At 45.4% G+C, this 20465-nt stretch overlaps 2 protein-coding genes across 5 annotated transcripts; one reads left to right on the forward strand and one right to left on the reverse strand.

Annotated features, from left to right (window-relative positions):
• Positions 1-2743: 2743 nt before the first annotated feature.
• cdkn2aip (CDKN2A interacting protein) lies at positions 2744-7703 on the reverse strand. 4 transcript variants are annotated; one of them, XM_085461414.1, is made up of 4 exons: positions 7685-7703; positions 6347-6596; positions 6135-6259; positions 2744-4895 (listed from the first exon to the last, which is right to left on the reverse strand). In XM_085461414.1, the coding sequence occupies exons 2-4, from the start codon at positions 6592-6594 to the stop codon at positions 4306-4308; spliced, it is 963 nt and encodes a 320-aa protein (XP_085317540.1). In that variant the 5' UTR covers positions 6595-6596; positions 7685-7703; the 3' UTR covers positions 2744-4305. The 4 variants fall into 4 exon arrangements, with proteins under 4 accessions (XP_085317540.1, XP_085317515.1, XP_085317531.1 ...); XM_085461389.1 differs by lacking the exon at positions 7685-7703 and adding an exon at positions 6999-7272; XM_085461405.1 differs by lacking the exon at positions 7685-7703 and adding an exon at positions 6773-6967.
• On the forward strand, positions 7217-20463 carry tubgcp4 (tubulin gamma complex component 4). Its single transcript, XM_085461375.1, has 18 exons — positions 7217-7458; positions 13965-14093; positions 14190-14312; positions 14386-14439; positions 14514-14570; positions 14858-14937; positions 15926-16127; positions 16204-16369; positions 16457-16581; positions 16678-16728; positions 16812-16917; positions 17212-17319; positions 18245-18389; positions 18476-18653; positions 18942-19076; positions 19166-19282; positions 19361-19500; positions 19613-20463. The coding sequence occupies exons 1-18, from the start codon at positions 7381-7383 to the stop codon at positions 19617-19619; spliced, it is 2001 nt and encodes a 666-aa protein (XP_085317501.1). The 5' UTR covers positions 7217-7380; the 3' UTR covers positions 19620-20463.
• Positions 20464-20465: the final 2 nt, after the last annotated feature.

The following is a 20465-nucleotide window of genomic DNA, read 5'->3' on the forward strand; positions in this document are numbered from 1 at the left end:
AATAACTGTTTGTTATATAGTGCTGTTCTACTCTACTGGAGAACTCACAGCTCTTTACATACCCAGTTACATTCATTTAAGCCCTTTTTTTCTAAACCTAAGGGCTTTCTGTCTAACATTCACAGTCTGATGGATGCATTGGAGAGTAACTCAGGGTTCAGCATCAGCATTTTCATCCAGAGAACCTCCACCCAGGCATCGTGTGCATGCTCAGTTTGAACTTCAGCAGGTCATCTTGATCATGTCTATAGCCCTAAATGTTCTTTTATTTTACTTCGACTTCCTTGGTAACTTCTCAACCTTAACTTCATGACTTGTTGCTATCAAATTGCTCCCCCCTCTCTCTCCCAACACACTCAAAAACTTACCTCACTCCACTCATGGATGGCCACTGTGGAGAGCTAACAGACCACAATAACTCTGTCTTTACAATGAGAAGTCACACTATTTAACTCCAACAGCAACAACAGGGAAACATGTTGCTGTCAGAACAGCAGCAGTTATTCTCCGTTCCCAAAGAGTTTTATTCAAAGGTAATGCAACACTGTTTTGTAAGTTTTGCAGAGGTGTGCTTTGTTCCAGGCCCCTGCAGGACCCATCGCTGCAGTGTTGTCTCTGTGCAGCCCCGCCTGCTGCTGCTGCTCATTGTGGACGTGTGCTTTCTTTCTCCTGTATCCACCAGCATGTTCTCATTGTCAGGGAGTAAAATACTTTCTTTGTGTCAGAGCTGCTGTTGTCCCAAAAATACACAACTGAGAATGATGGAAAAACATATACAGAGTGCAAACAGAGTGATCTTTATCCTGAGCTCATTTCACTGTTCTCCACTGCTTTTAACCACAGAGGATGTACAAAGTCAACGATGCTGAAGTTCACTCCGGCCAGCGTACCCCTTTAACCCCTGACGTGTTCTGCTAAGTTTGAGTACTCTGTTGTTGCCGTCCCTTTGGGCACAGTCTGAGTTGGAGCATCCGGCGTGAAAAATCTGTCAAAGCAAACATGCGGAGCTGCCTGCTGTGATGACCCTGTGTGAATAAACGAGCAGCTGAAAATAGCTTGCTGCGCGCATTGACTTGCTTGTTTTGGTTTAATGAAAATAGTTACTTGGAGTTATCCTTTAAGATATTCAGTAAAAGTTTGTCCCGTGTTAATGTTTGTAGAAAAGGAAAACAGAGTTTTGGGCTTGTGGTGTCTGAGTGGCCAGCACTGCGACTGGGCTGGTGGTAGCTTCACTTCCTGGTTTGGCAGCACTTGCACCATGTTTTTGTATGCTGACAGAAATATATTTGAGGTTGTATCAGGTTGTACACTTTCAGTGCATTGCAACTCAGTGGGTATTTTCCAGAAAATGCCAGAACTGGTATGTGCCACGCTCATGGAGTCTTAGTTTGGTCAGAAATATGCACAAGAGAAGTCCACTGGAGGTCCTCTTGTATGGCTCTTACATTTATCCTCACTCAAAGGAGCAGATACCAGCGCTGCTGCACCGGCTCTTTTTTGTCTGATCCTTTCTCCGTTGCACTCTGGCAAGAGTGGGACCCGACACACAGCAAACCTCCATGTAACGCTGGAGGTGCTTGAATACATGTGAAACATGAACAGGTTGTAGAAGCAAAACTAGACAAGAATTAGTCAGTGAGGAGAGAGCGATGATCTGTGGCCACCACCTGCAAAACGAGCCAGATTTTCTTTTAGAAATTAAAGATGACGTGCTTTAGGACCGGGCGTCCACATATGTGGACATCACATTTTGGGTTATTTAGACCGCAATACAAAATTGTGCTCTACAATGGCCTGATATCCACTAACGAGGACGTTATACCGACACTGTTCTATCGAAATTTAAAATAAATGTCCTCATATTTGGATCTCATTTTTCTCAGACACAAAAATCATGTTAAAAAAAACAAAAAACAAACAAATCTGGTAATTCTTTGTTTGTACATTCATCAGGTCCCAATCAGCCCAAATAGCAAAGAGAAATTAAAAAGAAAGAGTCTTAGGAGGTTAAATATTTTTAACAAGTTTAATGACCCTTCCTGTTGGACACTATTCTTAAACTGACAGTAATATAAACGTGTTTTGATGCATGAACGACACACGTGGAGTCAGAAATAGTTCAAACACTGTTCCCCTCTAGTGGTGAATCCTGGGACCGACTGTAAAATGAACCAAATTAAAGTTGTACAGAAGATTCATTGATGCACTTTGAATCCAGTAATGTGCATTTTTGTGTTTGGTTTTTTATGTTTCTACAGAAACAAATATTTAGGACCTTTTTGAATAGGCCATGCAAATGTGACGCGCCCATTTTCCACTGATCATTTTCCTGTTTCGACCATAAACCCGAGCGAATCGTGGCCTGTGTCCAGTGGAAAATAAATAAGAGCCCAGTCATGTGAATGCAGTTCACTCAGCTGTGTCGAACAGGCCCGAAGCCTGCTTATATAAACAATAAGTTAATTTCAGCTGTGGGAGGAGGTGGAGCATGAATGTTACTCAAATCACTGACGGCTCCTCAGCCGCGATCGCTTTACGATCTCTAATGAGCCACTGAGTCAGGAAGTGCAGCTGTGGATGAACTTGAGCTAATTAACGTTATCGAGAGGAAATACGTGACCCGAGTCGCTCGTGGAGTCCAGATTTCTGTTCAGAAATCCTCAAAGTGAAATGAGATCATTAGGTTTAAGAGAGCGTAACGATCGCCCCTCGAGCTCTGGCGCTCACACAAAACACACTTAGCTTAGTTTCAATTTGGTTTATTTAAAAATTATATAGAAACAGGAGCACTGGTGTAAACGTACATGGAACAGTACAGATACTCACAATTTAACGCAACCCTGTTCAATTTCAACCGAGACTGCAAGAAAGAAACAAACACGTTACGGCAGCACGTTACCCTCAAACACATCAGAAACACACACGCGTGTCCAAACGCACATTCTTCATATTAACAACCAAATACTTCAAACTTTCTCTTTTTTAACATCAACTTATTAATAATAATATCAAAGAAAAGCAGTAGCATTTACAGTCAAACAGGTACTGTAGTTGGCAGAGTCTCCCTCAGTTTCTGTCTGAATAATAATAAAACAAACAATCTTTAGTTAAGTCTGTGTGGACATGTTTTTAAATCACTTAAGCCTGGGATGCCAGTTCCATGAAGAACTGCAAACCAGTAACCATGACTGTAACCAGGATTTCAGAAGTTTATCTCAACTAAGACATAATCAACGCACTGTTTCTCCAAGCTAATCAAAAAATTAAGAATAATGTGATCAATTCAATAAGGTGCAGCCTAATATGATATCACATGTACTGTTACAGTGGGCGACGCTCATATTAACAATAAAACCAGTGTTTAGAAAAACCAGGGAATGTGCAAGTAACACGTGTGAGCCAAAAGCTGCCAGTTTTTCTCCTCTTGGCTCTGTATGACATCAGCGAGAGCAGGCGTGGCTTACAGCACACTGATCATACTGCTGTTCATGACAGGCAGCCAATTAGAATACAGCTGACTGAGAGGGAAAGGAGCTGAATCAGCTGGTTTCAGACAGGGGGAGGGGCTGAAAACAAGGAAGAATGATTGTGAATTATGTTACAGAGATGGGAATGAGCATGAGAGGTCCCCCTCTTTAAGTGCAGCTCACGACAGAACAATGTCATTGCAACCCTTCACAAGTACAATTAAAGGAAAAGACTGACATTTATCACTTAAACAAGAAAAAAGTAAACTAAATGTGGACTGGTGCGCCACAGTCTGATGTTTTTAATATTCTCAGTAAGGAACATCACGTTTAGAAGAGAATCGTTACCCTGACAGGTTATTGAAGCTGTTATTGTTGAGACCGTGTGACTCACTTTGCTTGTAAGTTGGAACCTAAAAAACTCGATCCCTACCAATCAAATAACACCTCATGTACTCCTGTGTTACAGTCATGAAATCAGCAGATAAAAAGCTGTGACACAGGAAGTGGGGACGAGCTACTGGCCAAACTGCTTAAACAGTCAAACGGTGTAATATTGCAGTTTTGCTCATTGGTGGCTGCTTTTAACCAGTGCCACAGGCGCCCACTCCACACTTTGGTTCGCTGTTTGCTGTCTTTACAACTCAGATAATGGCTGAAAATATCAGGTACCAGGTAAGATTATTTAGAAATGAAGGTATTGTGTGAAATGCACCATGACAGTTAATGCTCCAAGTTACCTAATATTCTCTGGGATTAGCTACGATGGTCAGCTGCATAACAGTCTGGTCCCGACACAGGCGCGAACACCTTCAGTAGCTCCGCCCAGTCAAAGCTTCTACGATGAACCGTCTTCCAGCTGCTCGTCCTGAAAAGGGTAGCTGAGAGCAGGAGGAAAGCCCTGACTGCGGGGCTGTTCATCCAACAGCATCAGATCATCCACGTCTTTTCCTTTGTACCTCCGCCGACAGATCTTTACAGTGACTTTTCGCCCCTGAAATACTTTAAGGGCTTCTTTGGAAGCCATGGCTCTGGCAGCGGCCTCGTCGCGCCCATATCCTGTGCCCATGAAAACAGTCTGACAGCGAATTTCACACACGTGGCCTTCCTTCTGTGTGCGTCCTGCGGGGAGGCCCGTGATGTCCTTAAGCGGCACAAACACGCACGTCAGGGTTTGCTTGCACGACTCCACGCAGCTGCGAAGGATTTCAAAATGGTCCAAGTTGGGCCCAAAGCCCCCGGCCGACACCAGCTTCCACGCCACAGCCTTGTACAGGCGGTTGAAGAAGGGCTGGTGCTCAGCTGGAGCCTGTGGAGGTGGTCCCAGCTTCTGACTCGCAGGCCGCGCCGCCGTCCTGAGCGTAGGTCTGCTGTCGAGCTCATTAGGCCCAGCCTTGGCTCTTTTCACGCAGGTGTCATCCTCAAGCTCTGCAAAAGACGACACAGCAGGCAGGAAAACGTTCACTGCACAGGGATCTGCATTTAATGAGGAAACGGAGCCTCAGGTGTGGGTGTGGAGAAAACACACTGAAACCTCACAGCAACAGAGAACAGCAGTGAATGGATTTGTTGTAACGAGCTACAGAAAACTGTCAAATCTATTCTTGGATTGAAGTCACATCACTTGTAAAGGCCGTCCAAGGTAACCTTAAGCTGTTATCATGGGGAATGAAACTAATGTAAATGTTACTCTGTGTTCATATATGTCCGTGGTCACACGTGTGACAGGATCTCTTTTGCTTCTTAGCATGCAGTGTTTGTTTTTTGCACTTAAACACCCTGCAGCCCGTTTGTGGTAGATGCTGCTCCCTGCTCTGTCTGCGGCTTAGTCACAAACACACAACAGACACAATCCAGATTTAAAGTATTACAGATTTACTGCTGTTTGCATTCACAGCCGCCATCATGGATTGTTGAGTCAGGCTTGGTCGGCTGCTCCGACTTTCTGAGTTGGGAATCTGACCTGCGGCGATGTTCCAGTGGAAATTCAGAGCGTGAAGTCACTAATAGTATTTGAATCCAATGCAATCACAATGCACGATAAGCATTTAAGCATTGTTAACGGGGCTTTTAAATAATATACACAACTACAGCCAAATCAACATGGCTGTAGAATATTATCTTTACGGCTGTTTTTGATGACATCATCTGTACAGGTGTGTTAATGTCACCTGTCACCATTGGTTTTCTATGTATGTATCACCCTGAATATTCCACAGAAGGTAGAAGTATGAGACTGCAGGCCAAACACTCAGCTTTGCAATTATTTGCATTATATTTCAATTATTATTTGGGCTCCTAATGATTAGGTAATCTGCATAAAAGAAATATTCTTCTGCATTCATTTGTTTTGTCAAGTGTCCCCATTTCTCTACAGGGGTCAAATTTGGCTAAAACTCAGCTCGATCCCTGAGGATGGATGGAGCCTGTGGTCAACAGGAAGTAACTATTATGCCAAGGTTACAAAAGGCAACCTTTGAGGAGGATCATTAACAGCTGCCTTCTAAGTGCAACAAATGCATGATTGTGTCTTGCATTAATGAGTAGCCGAAATCAATTAATTATGATTTTCTGTCGTTACCAAGCAGCAGCAGAAAAACCTGGACCCCATTAAATAACATGTAGTTAACCTGTGAAGATGAAATGTTAAACATGTGCACTGCTTACCAACTGATGCGCTCCTCTTTCCTCTGGCAGTGAATTCATCTTTTGTTGTTTTGTGAACAGGAGGATCTTGGACTTTTATCCCTTCTCCCATCTCTTTGATCTTGTCCATTACAGCCTGTGGATAGCTGAGGGATTTAAAAGGTAACAATGAACTCTTGTTTTAGCGGAGAGCATCCACAGCTTTGTCATTCTGCTTCATCAGCGTGTCCTACCTGCAGCCCAGGAAAACGTGATTAGCCCAGACCATGGACAAAGAGAGCAGCCTGTCCAGGCTGCTGCTGGAGACTCCTGGCTTCACTGTCGGGAAAGCCTCCATGTTCCTAAGGATGAACTCTCTCCGAGCGACCCACTGCTTGTTGCTTTCACAGTAGCTTCTGAATGTTTCCACCCATTGGGCCAGCTGCGGATTCTGGCCCAGGTACTCTGCAACCACGTCCTCTCCGCCACTCTCCCCCGCCATCCCTGCATTCAGACACGGTTTTACGGTTAGAAGAACAACAGAAAACTAGCAGCAGCTTATTTATTTGTTAGCGGTTAGCAGTGCTAGCGTGAATCACGCCACTTAAACTCAACAAGATGACGTAAAATGGCGGTGGCCCTACTAGTTTTAAACCGCTGGTGTTTTCCTGCTGACTTGCCTGAGAGCAGCCTAACGTTTGTTGTGTCAACTAGTAAATATACCAGAGTGGACCCAACAAACCGACTCCACGAACTAACGTTAGGACATACGGCTAGTGGAATAACATTAGCTACAGCAGAAGACACGCTAACAGCAAAAACACAGACATAAACGAGAGTAACGGGGTTGCCGTTGCTTGCACAGGAAATATAAAGTTTGTATTTTATACAGTAACTACGACATACCAAACGCTCTCCGTTGCGATGCGTTTCAGCTAGTTACATGGCCGAATGATGACGCCAGACTCGCGACGATATCTTAGTGCACAGGAAAAAAAACTACAATTCCCATGAGCTGGCTTGTGTATATCACAGAGCTCATTGAAATCCAAACAAAGCACGCTTGGAGTTGCTAAAAGCTCTTGTCGATTTTAAAAACAAATAACATCGCAAGCCTGACTACTCCACTACCGAGGAGTACTGTCTCCTGCTCCGGCAGCACTCTTCCCGTGATGCTTTTCGCGCTCACGTAACAAATCTGCGACGGCTCCGGCGGCGGTTTGTTTTGGTGGCTGAATGGGAATCTCTCCGCTACATTTCAATTTCAGACACTTTAAGTTTAATTGACATGATTCACGAGCTCTTACTGGCGCTGAGCGGATACCCGGGGACGATTTTTACATGGAACAAACGAACCGGTTTACAGGTAACACGGAAACACTGCAGTTCTCCGATACGATAACTTCGCCCAGATGTTAGCTAATATGCATGTGGTTACAAGTCAAAGCTTGGCAATGTATTACAATTTAATTATGCATGAGCTAAATTATTAGCTTTGGTAGCACTATATTAAGGATATACATTTTTGCTAGGATAGTTACTGAACGAGACAATTGGCAGGTTTAAATACTGCAAGATGAAACGTCACTCACCTGCCTCTTTATTAGGTACCCCTGTTCGTTTACGCGAGTATCAGCCAATCACATTACTGCAAATCGATGCATTTTGGCATGTAAACATATTCAAGAGGACCTGCTGAATGTCTGTGAAGGTCCTCAGTCATCCAGGTCATCGTAGTCTAAAGAGCTTGGAAAGAAAAGCGTCTGGACTGTTGTATTGCTGATAATGTTTGCACTCCGTGCTTACTGTCCCTTGTGGTCCACCGTAGTGGCAACGGGGAGTGTTTGCTGTCACGAAAGTGGGTGTGTTTTATGTTGAAATGGACGAGCGGCAATAAAGATAATGGTGGCTCACGAAGCAGATTATGAACACGTTATTCATAAGTTTGAGACAGAATATTACATGGTGTCAGAAGTGGGATACTTTGGACACAAACTTTGGACACAAACACAAACAAAAGATAGGAGGGCACCTCATTATAATAAGATGGGAAAAGTGTGTGGAAGATGTGCACGAGCACACAGCCAGAAGGAGGAGTGTCCTGCAAAAGGGAAGAGGTGCAAAAAGTGCAATAAAATGAACCACTTTGCCAAAGCATGCCGTTCACAAGCACCACACCAACCCAACCCAGTGTACTCTATTAACCCTGACACTCCAAGCGATGAAGCGGAGCTATTCATAGATTCCATAACAAAGTGCAACGAAGGGGAGGCCGATGAACAGGCTTACGCCGACGTAGAAGTAGGCTCACTGCATCACACCGTGAGTTTTAAGCTTGACACAGGAGCCACTGCTAACGTCATCCCTGCCCGATTGTTTAAGAAGTGTTTTAAGCAGGTTAGCTTGGCACCGCCCACACGCACACTATCTGGCTATGGAGGAGAAAAACTCAACATCAAGGGCACATGCCAGTTGAAGTGCAGGTGGAAAGGCATTCACAAGATGCTGACATTTGACATAGTAGACACTGCAGCACCCCCCATCCTAGGGTTGAGAGCATGCCTGGATCTAAACCTAGTCAAGCTGGTCATGTCAGTACAGATCACAAATGTCATGGAGGAGTTTGCCGATGTGTTCGAGGGCATAGGGAAATTCCCAGGAGAATGCGACTTACACATTGACCCAGACGCCATGCCCGTTGTGTGCCCCCCCCGGAGGATCCCTTTCACACTGCGGGAACGACTGAAACGGGAGTTGGATGACATGGAGAAAAACGGCATAATCATCAAAGTAAAAGAACCCACAGAATGGGTAAACGGACTGGTGGTCGCAGAGAAGCGTACTGGGAAGCTCAGAGTATGCCTCGATCCTCGCGAATTAAACAAAGCCATCAAAAGACCTCATTACCCCCTTCCAACATTGGATGACATCACACCAAAGCTGGCAGGAGCACAGTACTTCAGTGTCATGGATGCTCGCTCAGGCTATTGGGCCATCCAACTAACCACCAAGTCATCGCTCCTCACCACCTTCAACACGACCTTTGGCAGGTACCGTTTTCTGCGCCTTCCTTTTGGGATAATATCAGCACAGGACATTTTCCAAAGGAAAATCGATGAGACGTATGAAGGGCTCAATGGAGTGGCAGCCATCGTGGATGACATCCTCGTGTTTGGCAGGACAAAGGAGGAACACGACGAGAACCTCCGTGCCATGCTTGAGCGCACACGGGAGCGAGGAGTACGTCTCAATCCAGAGAAATGTGTCATAGGCGCCACAGAAGTGAGCTACTTTGGACACAAACTCACCCGGGAGGGCATCCAGCCAGACCCAAAGAAACTGCAGGCCATAAAGGACATGCCACCTCCTGAGAATAAGAATGAGCTTGAGACAATCCTTGGAATGGCGAACTACCTGTCCAGATTCGCACCACGACTATCAGAGGTGAACGCACCGCTGCGTCAGCTGCTCAAACAAGACTCAGAGTTCATCTGGGATCAGACCCACGACAGAGTCTTCCAGCAAATGAAAGATCTCATAACCAGAGAACCAGGCCCCATACTGGCATACTACGACACGACCAAGGAGCTACGGCTACAGGTAGATGCATCAAAGTATGGTTTGGGAGCTGTGTTAATGCAGGACGGACATCCAATAGCATATGCTTCAAAGACACTGACCCTAACAGAAGTCAACTATGCACAGATCGAAAAAGAGCTCTTTGCAGTGCTGTTTGGATGCAAGCGTTTCCACACGTACATATACGGCAGGAGAGTCATCGTAGAGTCGGACCACAAGCCGTTGGAGCACATACTGAAGAAACCAATCTCTGTAGCCCCTGCTCGTCTGCAGCGCATGCTGTTACAGCTGCAGAGATACGACATAGAGATCGTGCACCGGCCCGGAAAAGACATACCTGTGGCCGACACACTGTCCAGGAAACCATTGCCCGACCAAGACAGCACGCTGAGTGAAGGCATGGAGGACCAGATCCACTCGGTGATAAACAGCCTCCCAGTAAGTGACAAAAAACTCTCAGAGATACAGGCTGCAACAGGATGCGACCCGCAGCTCACCCTGCTGAAGCAAACTGTGCAGGATGGCTGGCCTGAGGACAGAAAAAAATGCCCCAAAACCCTTTTGGACTTCTGGACTTTCAGAGATGAAATTTCACACTCCCATGGCATCATCTTCAAAGGTGACAAAATTATAGTGCCAACAGCCCTAAGAAACAACATGCTGGAGAGAATCCACACTGGGCACATGGGGATTGAGAGGAGTAAGCAGAGAGCAAGGGACGCCCTCTTCTGGCCAGGCATGGGCAAGGACATAGCTGCCACGGTGGAAAACTGTTCCATATGTCAGGAGAGGCGCGCGGCGAATCCCAAAGAACCTCTCATCCCACACCAGATCCCTGAGAGGCCATGGCAGGCAGTGGCCTCAGATCTCTTCACATGGCGTGGACGGGACTACTTGGTAGTTGTGGACTACTACAGCCGCTACTTTGAGGTCGAAAGGCTATTCTCTACCACTGCAGGGTCCGTCATCAAAAAGCTCAAGGCCATATTCGCCAGACATGGTATACCAGAGACGCTTATCTCAGATAACGGCCCACAATACAGCTCTCGAGAGTTCAAGGATTTTGCAGTCACATGGGACTTTGTCCACACGACCTCAAGTCCTTTGTACCCGCAAAGCAACGGCCTTGCCGAAAGAACAGTCAAGACGGCCAAATCAGTTCTGGATAAAGCTCATGCTCAGGGAGTAGATCCCTACCTGTCCCTATTGGAGCAAAGGAACACGCCAGTCGACAGCTTCAGGTCACCCGCGCAGCTCCTCATGAGTCGACGTCTACGCTCAGTGCTTCCTGTTACCGGATGCCACCTGGTACCTCGCATCATAAGCCCGACGGTTGTGCAAAAAACACGGATGGAAAGACAAGAGCATCAGAGGCGTTACTACAATCGCAGCGCCACACCACTACCGAGGCTGCAGCAGGGGGACCACATTCGCTTTCAGCACGAGTCCGGAGCCTGGAAACCGGCTGTCATCATCCGACCTGCAGAGACTGCCCGCTCTTTCGTGATCCGCACTGGCGAGGGACAGACTATACGGCGTAACCGACGGCACCTGAGAGGCGCCAAGGCGTCACCGGCACCTTCAGCACCAACATCCGATCTGGTAACCCAGCCAGATAGTGCGGCTCAACAACAAGCAGAGCCCCTGTCACTATCTAGAGACACTACAACACCAACCATGGACACTAGCCCTGCACTGACCACCAGATCAGGACGAGTGGTCAAACCGAGGGTTATTCTTGACCTGTGATGTAAAGGGTGTAGGCGGATCGCTGCCCTAACAAAAAACAAAAAGGAAACATGTCAAATGTCCATGTACTAATGAGTGCATATCCCACATCGCATTGTTGTTGTTAGTTTAGGCCGCAGTAATTTTACACATGGCAATGTTGAAAAACTGTTCCTTATCCTCAGGTTCGGGATGTTCTATTTTGAAATGTATACCAGCTGTGTCACTGGTGGGCATCTAAAAAAAAAAGGGAGATGTTGTATTGCTGATAATGTTTGCACTCCGTGCTTACTGTCCCTTGTGGTCCACCGTAGTGGCAACGGGGAGTGTTTGCTGTCACGAAAGTGGGTGTGTTTTATGTTGAAATGGACGAGCGGCAATAAAGATAATGGTGGCTCACGAAGCAGAGCCAAGCAGTTGCTTGAAGACGTTTCACCTCTCATCAGAAAAGCTTCTTCAGTTCTAAGGTCAAATGGTGGAGAGTCCCAGATTAAAGCCCTGTGGGAGTTTCCTCCGAGAGGGACAAAGGACCCCCTGGTGATCCTCTACCTAATCACACGAGCCAAGGTCACAATCAGCCAGGGTTTCGGGTGAGCTCATTGTGAAACCTGGCCCCACCCTATCATGTGATTTCCTGAGGTCAGATGGCCCAGGATGTGAGTGGGCGTTAAGGTGTCTGGGAAAGATCTCAAAACTGGATTATAGATGGCAGAGAGTTGGTGTCGTAAACCCCGCCTTTGCTCAAAGATGGTCGCTCACAGTGGACATAAATGGCTTCTTTCACTCCTTTCAAACCATCTATCCTCTCTGTCCAAAATATGAACATTGGCGGCCTCGAAAGAGTGACCTTTGACCTTCAGATGCAGATGAACAGCTGAGTCTTGTCCCGTGGAGGTGGCTCTTCTATGTTGTGCCATGCGCTTATGAAGTGGCTGTTTGGTCTCTCCAATGTAGAGGTCTGGCATCATACACTACATTATTAAATTTATGTTTAGGAGTTTTGTCTTTCGGGTGAACCAGTTTGGGTCTGAGCGTGTTGCTGGGTCTGAAGTAATCTGGGATGTCGTACTTGGAGAAAACTCTCCTGAGTTTCTCTGATGCACCGGCTACATAGGGGATGTTGTTGTGTCTGTCTTTCTTATCCTCCCTCGCTGGTGTCTGATCTTCTCTTCTCTGCATCTTTGCTGACTTGATAAAAGCCCAATTAGGATAACCGCGTTTCGCCATCTTACAATGCTGTGATTGCAGCCATTCCCCAACTCTCTCTGAGTGGTACTCATGGTTATTGATCAGTGGTTGTTGATCAATGGTCATGAGAATTTGCATAGTCATGATGAAGGAACTGACCTCCCAACCCATTGTTCCTTCAGTGGGCTGGTTTCAGTCATTATGCAAATGTACTGTTTATAAGATTGAAACCTGCAGTCAGCTGAGACTGAAGACGTCACCTGGATGGTGACGAAACGTTTCTCCCACTGAAAACGTCCAGATGAACAGCTTTTGGAGATTCATATATAGATACATATTATCAGAGTACCTGGGGTCTCTGATAAGAAAAACCCAGGTAGTGAGTTGTGGCTGAAATATTCAGTGTATAATTAATTTATTAGACAAGTTTCAAAGATAATCATTAGGGGTAACACAGGGAGGCAACTGCTCCCAGTCACAGTGTTCAGCCAGGCTGCATGTGTGCCTGACTGTATTGGGAATGCATGCAAACATCATGCAAGCTGCACACAGGTCTGATGTGACGGTGCCAGGCTGTGCAGCATTCTGCTGCCCTCATTACAAAAACACAGCATCCAGTAAATAATCGAATACTAGCAACTCTGTAGTGAACACTTTCAGCCACTTCAGGAAACGGGAACGACGCACCAGTTGCAGATTATGTCATGATGTCATCTTCACTGCACATGTAAGACCTGTGCACATACAGTGTGCTGAGTCACAACAACTGAACGTTTTCACTGCAGACATGTGAAATGGTTAAAATAGTGCAAGTAATGATGTCATGGCTCAGTTCTGCTAAAAAGAAGTACATTGATTTTGTTTATTTGTCATTGTTCATGTGTAATGTTGGGGTAGTGCACACTTATCTGAAATATGGTCAGAGACTGTATAATGTATGTACAGGCAACCCATGGGAACTACGAGCTCAGAACAGCAGGAATGACGGTAACAGTAAAACACACCATGAAAATGCATCACGTCAGAACTAGCAAGAGACATACATAAAATGAAGTATCAGTGTTATATTTTATGTTAAATGGTTATATATTTATCTCTTTATCAGCACTTTATTTTTAAGATTGCTTTGTTGTAGGTTACTATGACAACGCCCTGCAATAAATAAAGTTTCTCTGATTCTGATTCAACTTTATTTAGTCATTTAAAGGACAAAGGAGAAGCGATTTACTGATTTAGCCTCGTCTGGATGAAACTGTTGCATTTTACAGTATTAATAGTGACTGAAATCAGAGGAAAGGAGGCGCGTTGGTGTAATCCATCATTCTAACTTTTATGCATTTCTTAGGCACACATAACTTGTTTTTACGTCACCTTCAGGTGTCCCAGGACCTGCCCTTCCTTCACCCCAGTGAGACCAGTGTCCTCAACAGACTCTGTAAACTGGGCTCAGATTATATACGCTTTACAGAGTTTATAGAACAACACACGGGACATGTTCATCCACAAGTGAGTCCTAAAACATTTATACGTGATGATTTTTTTTCTTTTTGACTGCGTCTTAGACACAGTCTCATTGTTCAGTAATACGTCCCTGCTGTGCAGGAGCATCACAGCAGCCAGCCCAGCCAGACCGGGCTTCATGGGATTTACCTGCGGGCTTTCTGCACGGGGCTGGACTCCATGCTGCAGCCCTACAGGCAGGCCCTGCTGGACCTCGAACAAGAGGTAAAGTCAGGAAAGAGCCAAGAACAGCACCGCGTGTGAGACGAGGCTCATTTCACTCTCTTGTTTGTTTCAGTTCCTCGGAGATCCACATCTGACGATATCCCATGTTAACTACAAGCTTGATCAGGTAAAGACTAAAAAACACATGAAGATTTTCTTCTTAACTAAAATCTAATGCTGACTTGGTTTGTGTTTGTTTAGTTCCAGTTGCTGTTTCCATCTGTGATGGTGGTGGTCGAGACGATAAAGTCACAGAAGGTAAAGCAGAGACACATCATTACTGAATAAAGGAGAGACAGCAGCACTTCTCCAGCATCTGTTCACTGAAAGTCCAAGAAATGAATACTCTTCTCTCTCTGTTTAGTAATGTAGCATACCAGCATGTTTCCTATGGTATATGGACCATAATAGAATAGATAAATGTGTTGTTATCGTCATGAAAATGGACCTTCAGATGAGCGCTTGGTCACCGTACAGTGAGATGCTCTGTAATGCATCAGGAGGGCCTGGCGTGTTGTAAATACCTCTTGTGTCTGCTGAATTAGATCCACGGCTGCCAGATCCTGGAGACGGTGTACAAGCACAGCTGTGGGGGGCTACCTCCGGTACGCATGGCCTTGGAAAAGTAAGTCTATGTTTATCACAGTTTTAGCGTTGGTGTAAAAATACATACGTTATCCTGCCACAGAGACTGTGTGTAACCCTGTGTCGGTGTTTCCTTCATGAGCTAAACAAACTCATTTATCCCAGCAAGCTATTCAAATTCATTGATGCTCATTCCTCGTGACCTCGACCCGTGCTTTGATTGCTTATTCATGTGAGAGTTTGTCACCGCTCCAAACTACAAAGGACAAAGCACGTGAACTTCATTAACCTGTGGACTGTTTTTAATGCCTAGTTGTCATTGTGGTGTTGATTGTATTATGGTGCCACGCTTTGAAGGGTTTTCTACAGTGAGTTCAGTACTTCCTCTAATAATCGTTCGTTTTGAAGGTTCATGTGTGCAACAGTAGAGCTGATGTTAAAGACAGATTCAAGTTCCTGAAAGCTGAAGCAGAAGTGCTTTGGATCAGCTTCATAAACACTTCACTGGTTACTTTATGGTCTCAATCACCAGCTTCAGGTTTGTTTAGCAGGATTCTGTGAATCATGTCCTCACGTACACTAAACATGTTACACTTTAAGGCGTGGCTGCTGTCTGCACATTCTTCTCTTTCTCAGTCAAATTTAGTTGTATTTATATAGCACCAACGCCTCAGGTGCTTTATACTGTAAGGTAGAGAAACTCTGACAATCATATGACCCCCCTATGAGCAAGCACTTTGGCAACAGTGGAAAAGAAAAACTCCCTTTTAACAGGAAGAAAGCTGCAGCAGAAGCAGGCTCAGGGAGACCAAAGACACACAGAGATGAACACTAACACACAGTGTGAGGATAGAACTGGACGTGGTGTAGTTGTCCATTGCTGCTGTTTCTAAAATAACGTTTTGTGGATGTGCATAAATGTGCATTGTCTTGCATGACAGCACGTGCCATAGAATCAGTAGGATGTTTATACTTTCTTATCATTGAACACTGATATCAGCTATCCTTTTGTTTTTTTGAATGTGCAGGATTTTGGCCGTGTGCCACGGTGTGATGTACAAGCAGCTGGCAGCTTGGATGCTGCACGGGCTGCTGCTGGACCAAAGCGAGGAGTTTTTTGTGAAGCAGGGTCCCAGTGCTGGAGGAGCTGCTGCCAACCAAGAGGAGGAAGAAGAAGACCTGGGACTCGGAGGCTTGAGCGGGAAGCAGCTCCGAGAATTACAGGACCTGGTGAGTGGCACGCACGGACGTGCATCCAGCGCTGAACTGCGAGTGTCTTTTAATGTCGGTGTGCGCTGTTGTGCAGAGGCTCATCGAGGAGGAGAACATGCTGGCTCCATCTCTGCAGCAGTTCTCCCTGCGCACAGAGATGCTGCCTTCTTACATCCCCATCCGAGTGGCCGAGAAAATCCTCTTTGTGGGAGAATCTGTCCAGATGTTTGAAAACCACAACCACAGCCCATCCACAGCTGGTACTGGGAGCTTCTGTTGTAACCTATTGGAGTGTGACCTCTTCTTTTTGTGTGGAACAACCCAACATGTTTCCTTTGTATTTTCAGGCTCTATACTGAAACACCAGGAAGACATGTTTGCTGCTGAGCTGCATCGACTCAAACAGCAGACGCTTTTCAGCCTGGTGGATTTTGAGAATTTGATCGATCGCATAAGGAGCACAGTGGCAGAGGTGAGCTCATCAGGGACAGCATCATTTTTAGCATTAAAGAAGGAAAACTAGCGAGCTGCTTTTACAAAGCCCTCATGCTGTCTTACTGATTTGCAGCACCTCTGGACTCTAATGGTGGAAGAGGCAGATCTGCTTGAGCAGCTCAAGGTTTGTCCTCATCGCCCTTGGTTCTGCATCATAAATCAGCGTGAAATGAACCGTGCTGATGTTTGTGTTTTCTTTGTTCCCAGATCATTAAGGACTTCTACCTCCTGGGTCGCGGAGAGCTCTACCAGGTTTTTATTGACCTGGCGCAGCACATGCTGAAGACTCCTCCGACGGCTGTCACCGAGCACGGTAAATATTCTCAAACAGCTTCCCCTCTCTGCTTATTTGTTCACAGGTAAGTTACACAGTTAAACACAGTATGCAGCTGTTTGTCATGATGTGTTCACGTCTTTCGTGCCGTGCTGCATGCCAAAAAAAAAGAAGAAAAATCTTAATGATAAAACAAAACATTTGCAAGAAACAGACACATGACTTGAAATGTGTGCAGGTTCTGTGTCTCTGCTCATAAAGCAGCAGTAAGGTAAAAGCACACTCAAGGTCAAAGCTCTTGCAGCGTCATATCATGTAATTTCTTTTGCACAGATGTAAACGTAGCCTTCCAGCAGGCAGCTCATAAGGTGCTGCTGGACGATGACAACCTCCTGCCTCTGCTGCACCTCACCGTGGACTACCAGGGCAAAGACGGCAAAGGTGGGCTCACTGGGTCACAGTGCAACCTTTGTTTAGGAGCCCCACTCCTGATGTCGTAAAACTCGGCCTGTGGCGGGTGGCGCCCTCTGCTGGCCGAAACTGTTTTTTCCAAATGAAGCCTTCATGCTTTGTCATCAGGTTAAAGCTGTATGTCTACAGCTGCATCATCTGTCCAGTGTTTTATTACAGTTAATACAAAGAATTTATACTGTGACACAGCTACTGTGTTTACTGATCAGATGTCAGATACCCTTATGGTGTACAGGACAACGTGTATATTTTGGCCTATTTTTGAAGTCATAGCAGAATAAACAGAAACGTGGATCACAGAGTGAATGAAACACAGAAGTACAAAGTTCTCGCTTCACTGAAGGTTCGATATCCCAGCTGTTGGGGCTAAAACATTCCCACAAAGGGAAAACCAGCATCCTGCCCTGCAGATGCATTTCAGATACAACATTCTTATGTTGTGATTGAGGCCAGTGTGAAGACGAGGTTTGGAGAACTTTGATTAAAATAGGAGAGGTTCCTTTTAGATACCTACATTCAAACCGTCAACATGTCATATTTATCATTAATCACAGTCATCCCTAAATGTAAGTTCATATAGGCTGAGAGAGAGCTGTTAGTCATTCCAGTATAAAAGCATGTAAAAGGAACAATTAGTCATTTATTTTATTTTAAATATCAGAGTCAGTGTTAAGAGACTGTTAACAGGACTAATCTACATACAAACAAGTATTTATTTATTTATGAAGCACTTAAATCAAACACTACATATCAGATGTGTGTTTCGCCACACCATAAACTGCAGACTTCAGGTTTTAAACCCTCCCCCACACACACTCTTACAGACAGTATTCACCTGGTGTACTTACACCTGTTATCTCGAGCTGATGGTTAGTTACTGTGCCTGCTTTCTCAGATGCGTCACTCCCCAGAGAAGGAGCCACTCCTCCACAAGACACTTCCCCTCGCGAGGTTCCTCCCACAGGCTGGGCAGCCCTCGGTCTCACCTACAAGGTCCAGTGGCCGCTGCACATCCTCTTCACTCCTGCTGTGCTGGAGAAGTGCGTGTTTTCACCCCTTACTGCAGCTTTGATGTGTTTAGTCCCAGTGCATCCAGTCACCGTCCTCTCCTCGTGTGTGTGGTCAGGTACAATGTTGTGTTCAGGTACCTGCTGAGCGTGAGGCGGGTGCAGTCACAGCTGCAGCACTGCTGGGCTCTGCAGATGCAGAGGAAACACCTGAAGTCCAGCCAGACGGACGCTGTGAAGTGGAGGCTACGCAACCACATGGCCTTCTTGATCGACAACTTGCAGTATTATTTGCAGGTAACAATGCAGCCAAGAATTTTAAACTACCAGCGCACAAGATTATCATTTAATGACTTTTGCAAAAGGTTTTAGGTGCCATCAAAGACTTTCCAGCTCAGGGTCTGAGAGATTTAACCAGTTCTCCCATATCCTACTTAAAAATTGACTTGTGGCTAAATTAAATGACATTTCCAAGTCTGATGCAATCAGTCTCCATTCCAACTCAAGCTGATGTTAAAAACCATCATAGGAATAATAATTCAAGGAAAAAAGAATCACGTGCTGTTTGAATTATTTAAACTGCAGGTGGATGTGCTGGAGTCTCAGTTCTCTCAGCTGCTTCAGCAGATCAACTCCACCAGAGACTTTGAGAGCATCCGACTGGCCCACGATCATTTCCTCAGTAACCTGCTGGCCCAGTCCTTCATCCTCCTGAAGCCGGTATGAGACGCCAAACAGAAATGATGCTCAGCTGCTACATTTCACCCTCCTTACCTGAGGCCGCTCTGCTCACCTACTCTCACTTTCAGGTGTTTCACTGCCTCAACGAGATCCTCGAGCTGTGCCATAACTTCTGCTCTCTGGTCAGTCAGACTGTGGTTTCACTGGACGACAGGGGAACCGCTCAGCTTGATCTGCTAGTCAAGGTAGCGAATACACACCTTTTTTCCCTCTGTCTGAAACTGTAAAGAGATTTTTGTAATGCCAACTCTGTCAAATTTCAGGGCTTCAGACGCCAGTCATCCCTCCTGTTCAAAATTCTGTCGAGTGTTAGGAACCATCAGATAAACTCTGATCTGGCTCAGCTGTTGCTGCGACTGGACTACAACAAATACTACACCCAAGCTGGAGGCACACTGGGCAGGTAGGACCAGTGTGATCGTCATCTATAGCGCATGTCCAGGTGCAGAAAAATTCAACAGACGGTCATCATGTACCACAGTTAATCTAAAATATATACTTCCTGCTTTTTTCAGTGTTTAAGAAGAGCGCACAGGAAGTTATTTAACCTACAGAAGAGACTCCCATCAGTGTTCTCCACCGAATCTTTGAACAGCCAAATTACAATGATCACTTTCACTGTAGTAATACTGAACTGAGCAGATAGTTTGGGTTTGTTTTACATGCAGAGATGATCAAACTGCTCTGAAGTTAACATGAGAAGCAAGAAAAATGAACGTCGCTGTTTTTGTAGAGCTCACTGCATCAAAAAAAGACATTTACATGTAAGAGAAAGTCTTAACTTGAGTGGAAGTAGTTCAGTGTGGCCCAAACAACCAAAGGAAAAGTCTGTTTGTTCCCTTTGTCGATGAGATCGTGGAGAACAGTCTGATCTTTGTTTGATAAAACTGTAGAATTGATGTAAAAGATGAGATTGTGACATCACCTGGTTTCTGGATTTGAAATGACCACATACCATATATCTGAGCAAGCAAGGTCCTATTTGTGAAAGCAGTAGGTAGCCCTGAACAGACGGGTAAGACAGTTGTCAAAAATAAAAAAAACGAGTGCTTTTTAAACCATCAGATCTCTGTAAATGCGTGTAGCCATGGCGACACTTTGCTATGCATCTATTCTAATTGACAGATTAGCATCCTACACTGGCAGCTGCCAGTGTAGGATGCTAATCTTTATGTTTAGCTTGGCCTAAAGCACAGACATGGATTCAATGTGCAGCCTGTCATCGAACTACGCTGGATCATGGAGGCAGAGCTCACAGAAGCACTGCTGGATGTAACGTGGGTGAATCCTCCCTTTGACTCTTGTATAAACTGTAAATATTAACGGCTTGTTGCGTGTACCATTTTGTGTGGAGAAAATAAACATCAA

Source organism: Copadichromis virginalis, linkage group LG1 (assembly GCF_057382275.1).
Source record: "Copadichromis virginalis isolate Kocher_CV1m ecotype Utaka linkage group LG1, C_Virginalis_male_GT1.1, whole genome shotgun sequence".
Taxonomy (NCBI): Eukaryota; Metazoa; Chordata; class Actinopteri; order Cichliformes; family Cichlidae; genus Copadichromis; species Copadichromis virginalis.

Coding starts and splice junctions, on each gene's coding strand:
- cdkn2aip (XM_085461414.1), bottom strand. CDS start 6,594: ATGGCGGGGGAGAGTGGCGGAGAGGACGTGGTTGCAGAGTACCTGGGC. Junction 6,260..6,346: donor CACGTTTTCCTGGGCTGCAG/GTAGGACACGCT, acceptor TAAATCCCTCAG/CTATCCACAGGCTGTAATGG. Junction 4,896..6,134: donor AAAGAGGAGCGCATCAGTTG/GTAAGCAGTGCA, acceptor CGTCTTTTGCAG/AGCTTGAGGATGACACCTGC.
- tubgcp4 (XM_085461375.1), top strand. CDS start 7,381: ATGATTCACGAGCTCTTACTGGCGCTGAGCGGATACCCGGGGACGATT. Junction 14,571..14,857: donor AGACGATAAAGTCACAGAAG/GTAAAGCAGAGA, acceptor CTGCTGAATTAG/ATCCACGGCTGCCAGATCCT. Junction 16,582..16,677: donor TAAGGAGCACAGTGGCAGAG/GTGAGCTCATCA, acceptor ACTGATTTGCAG/CACCTCTGGACTCTAATGGT.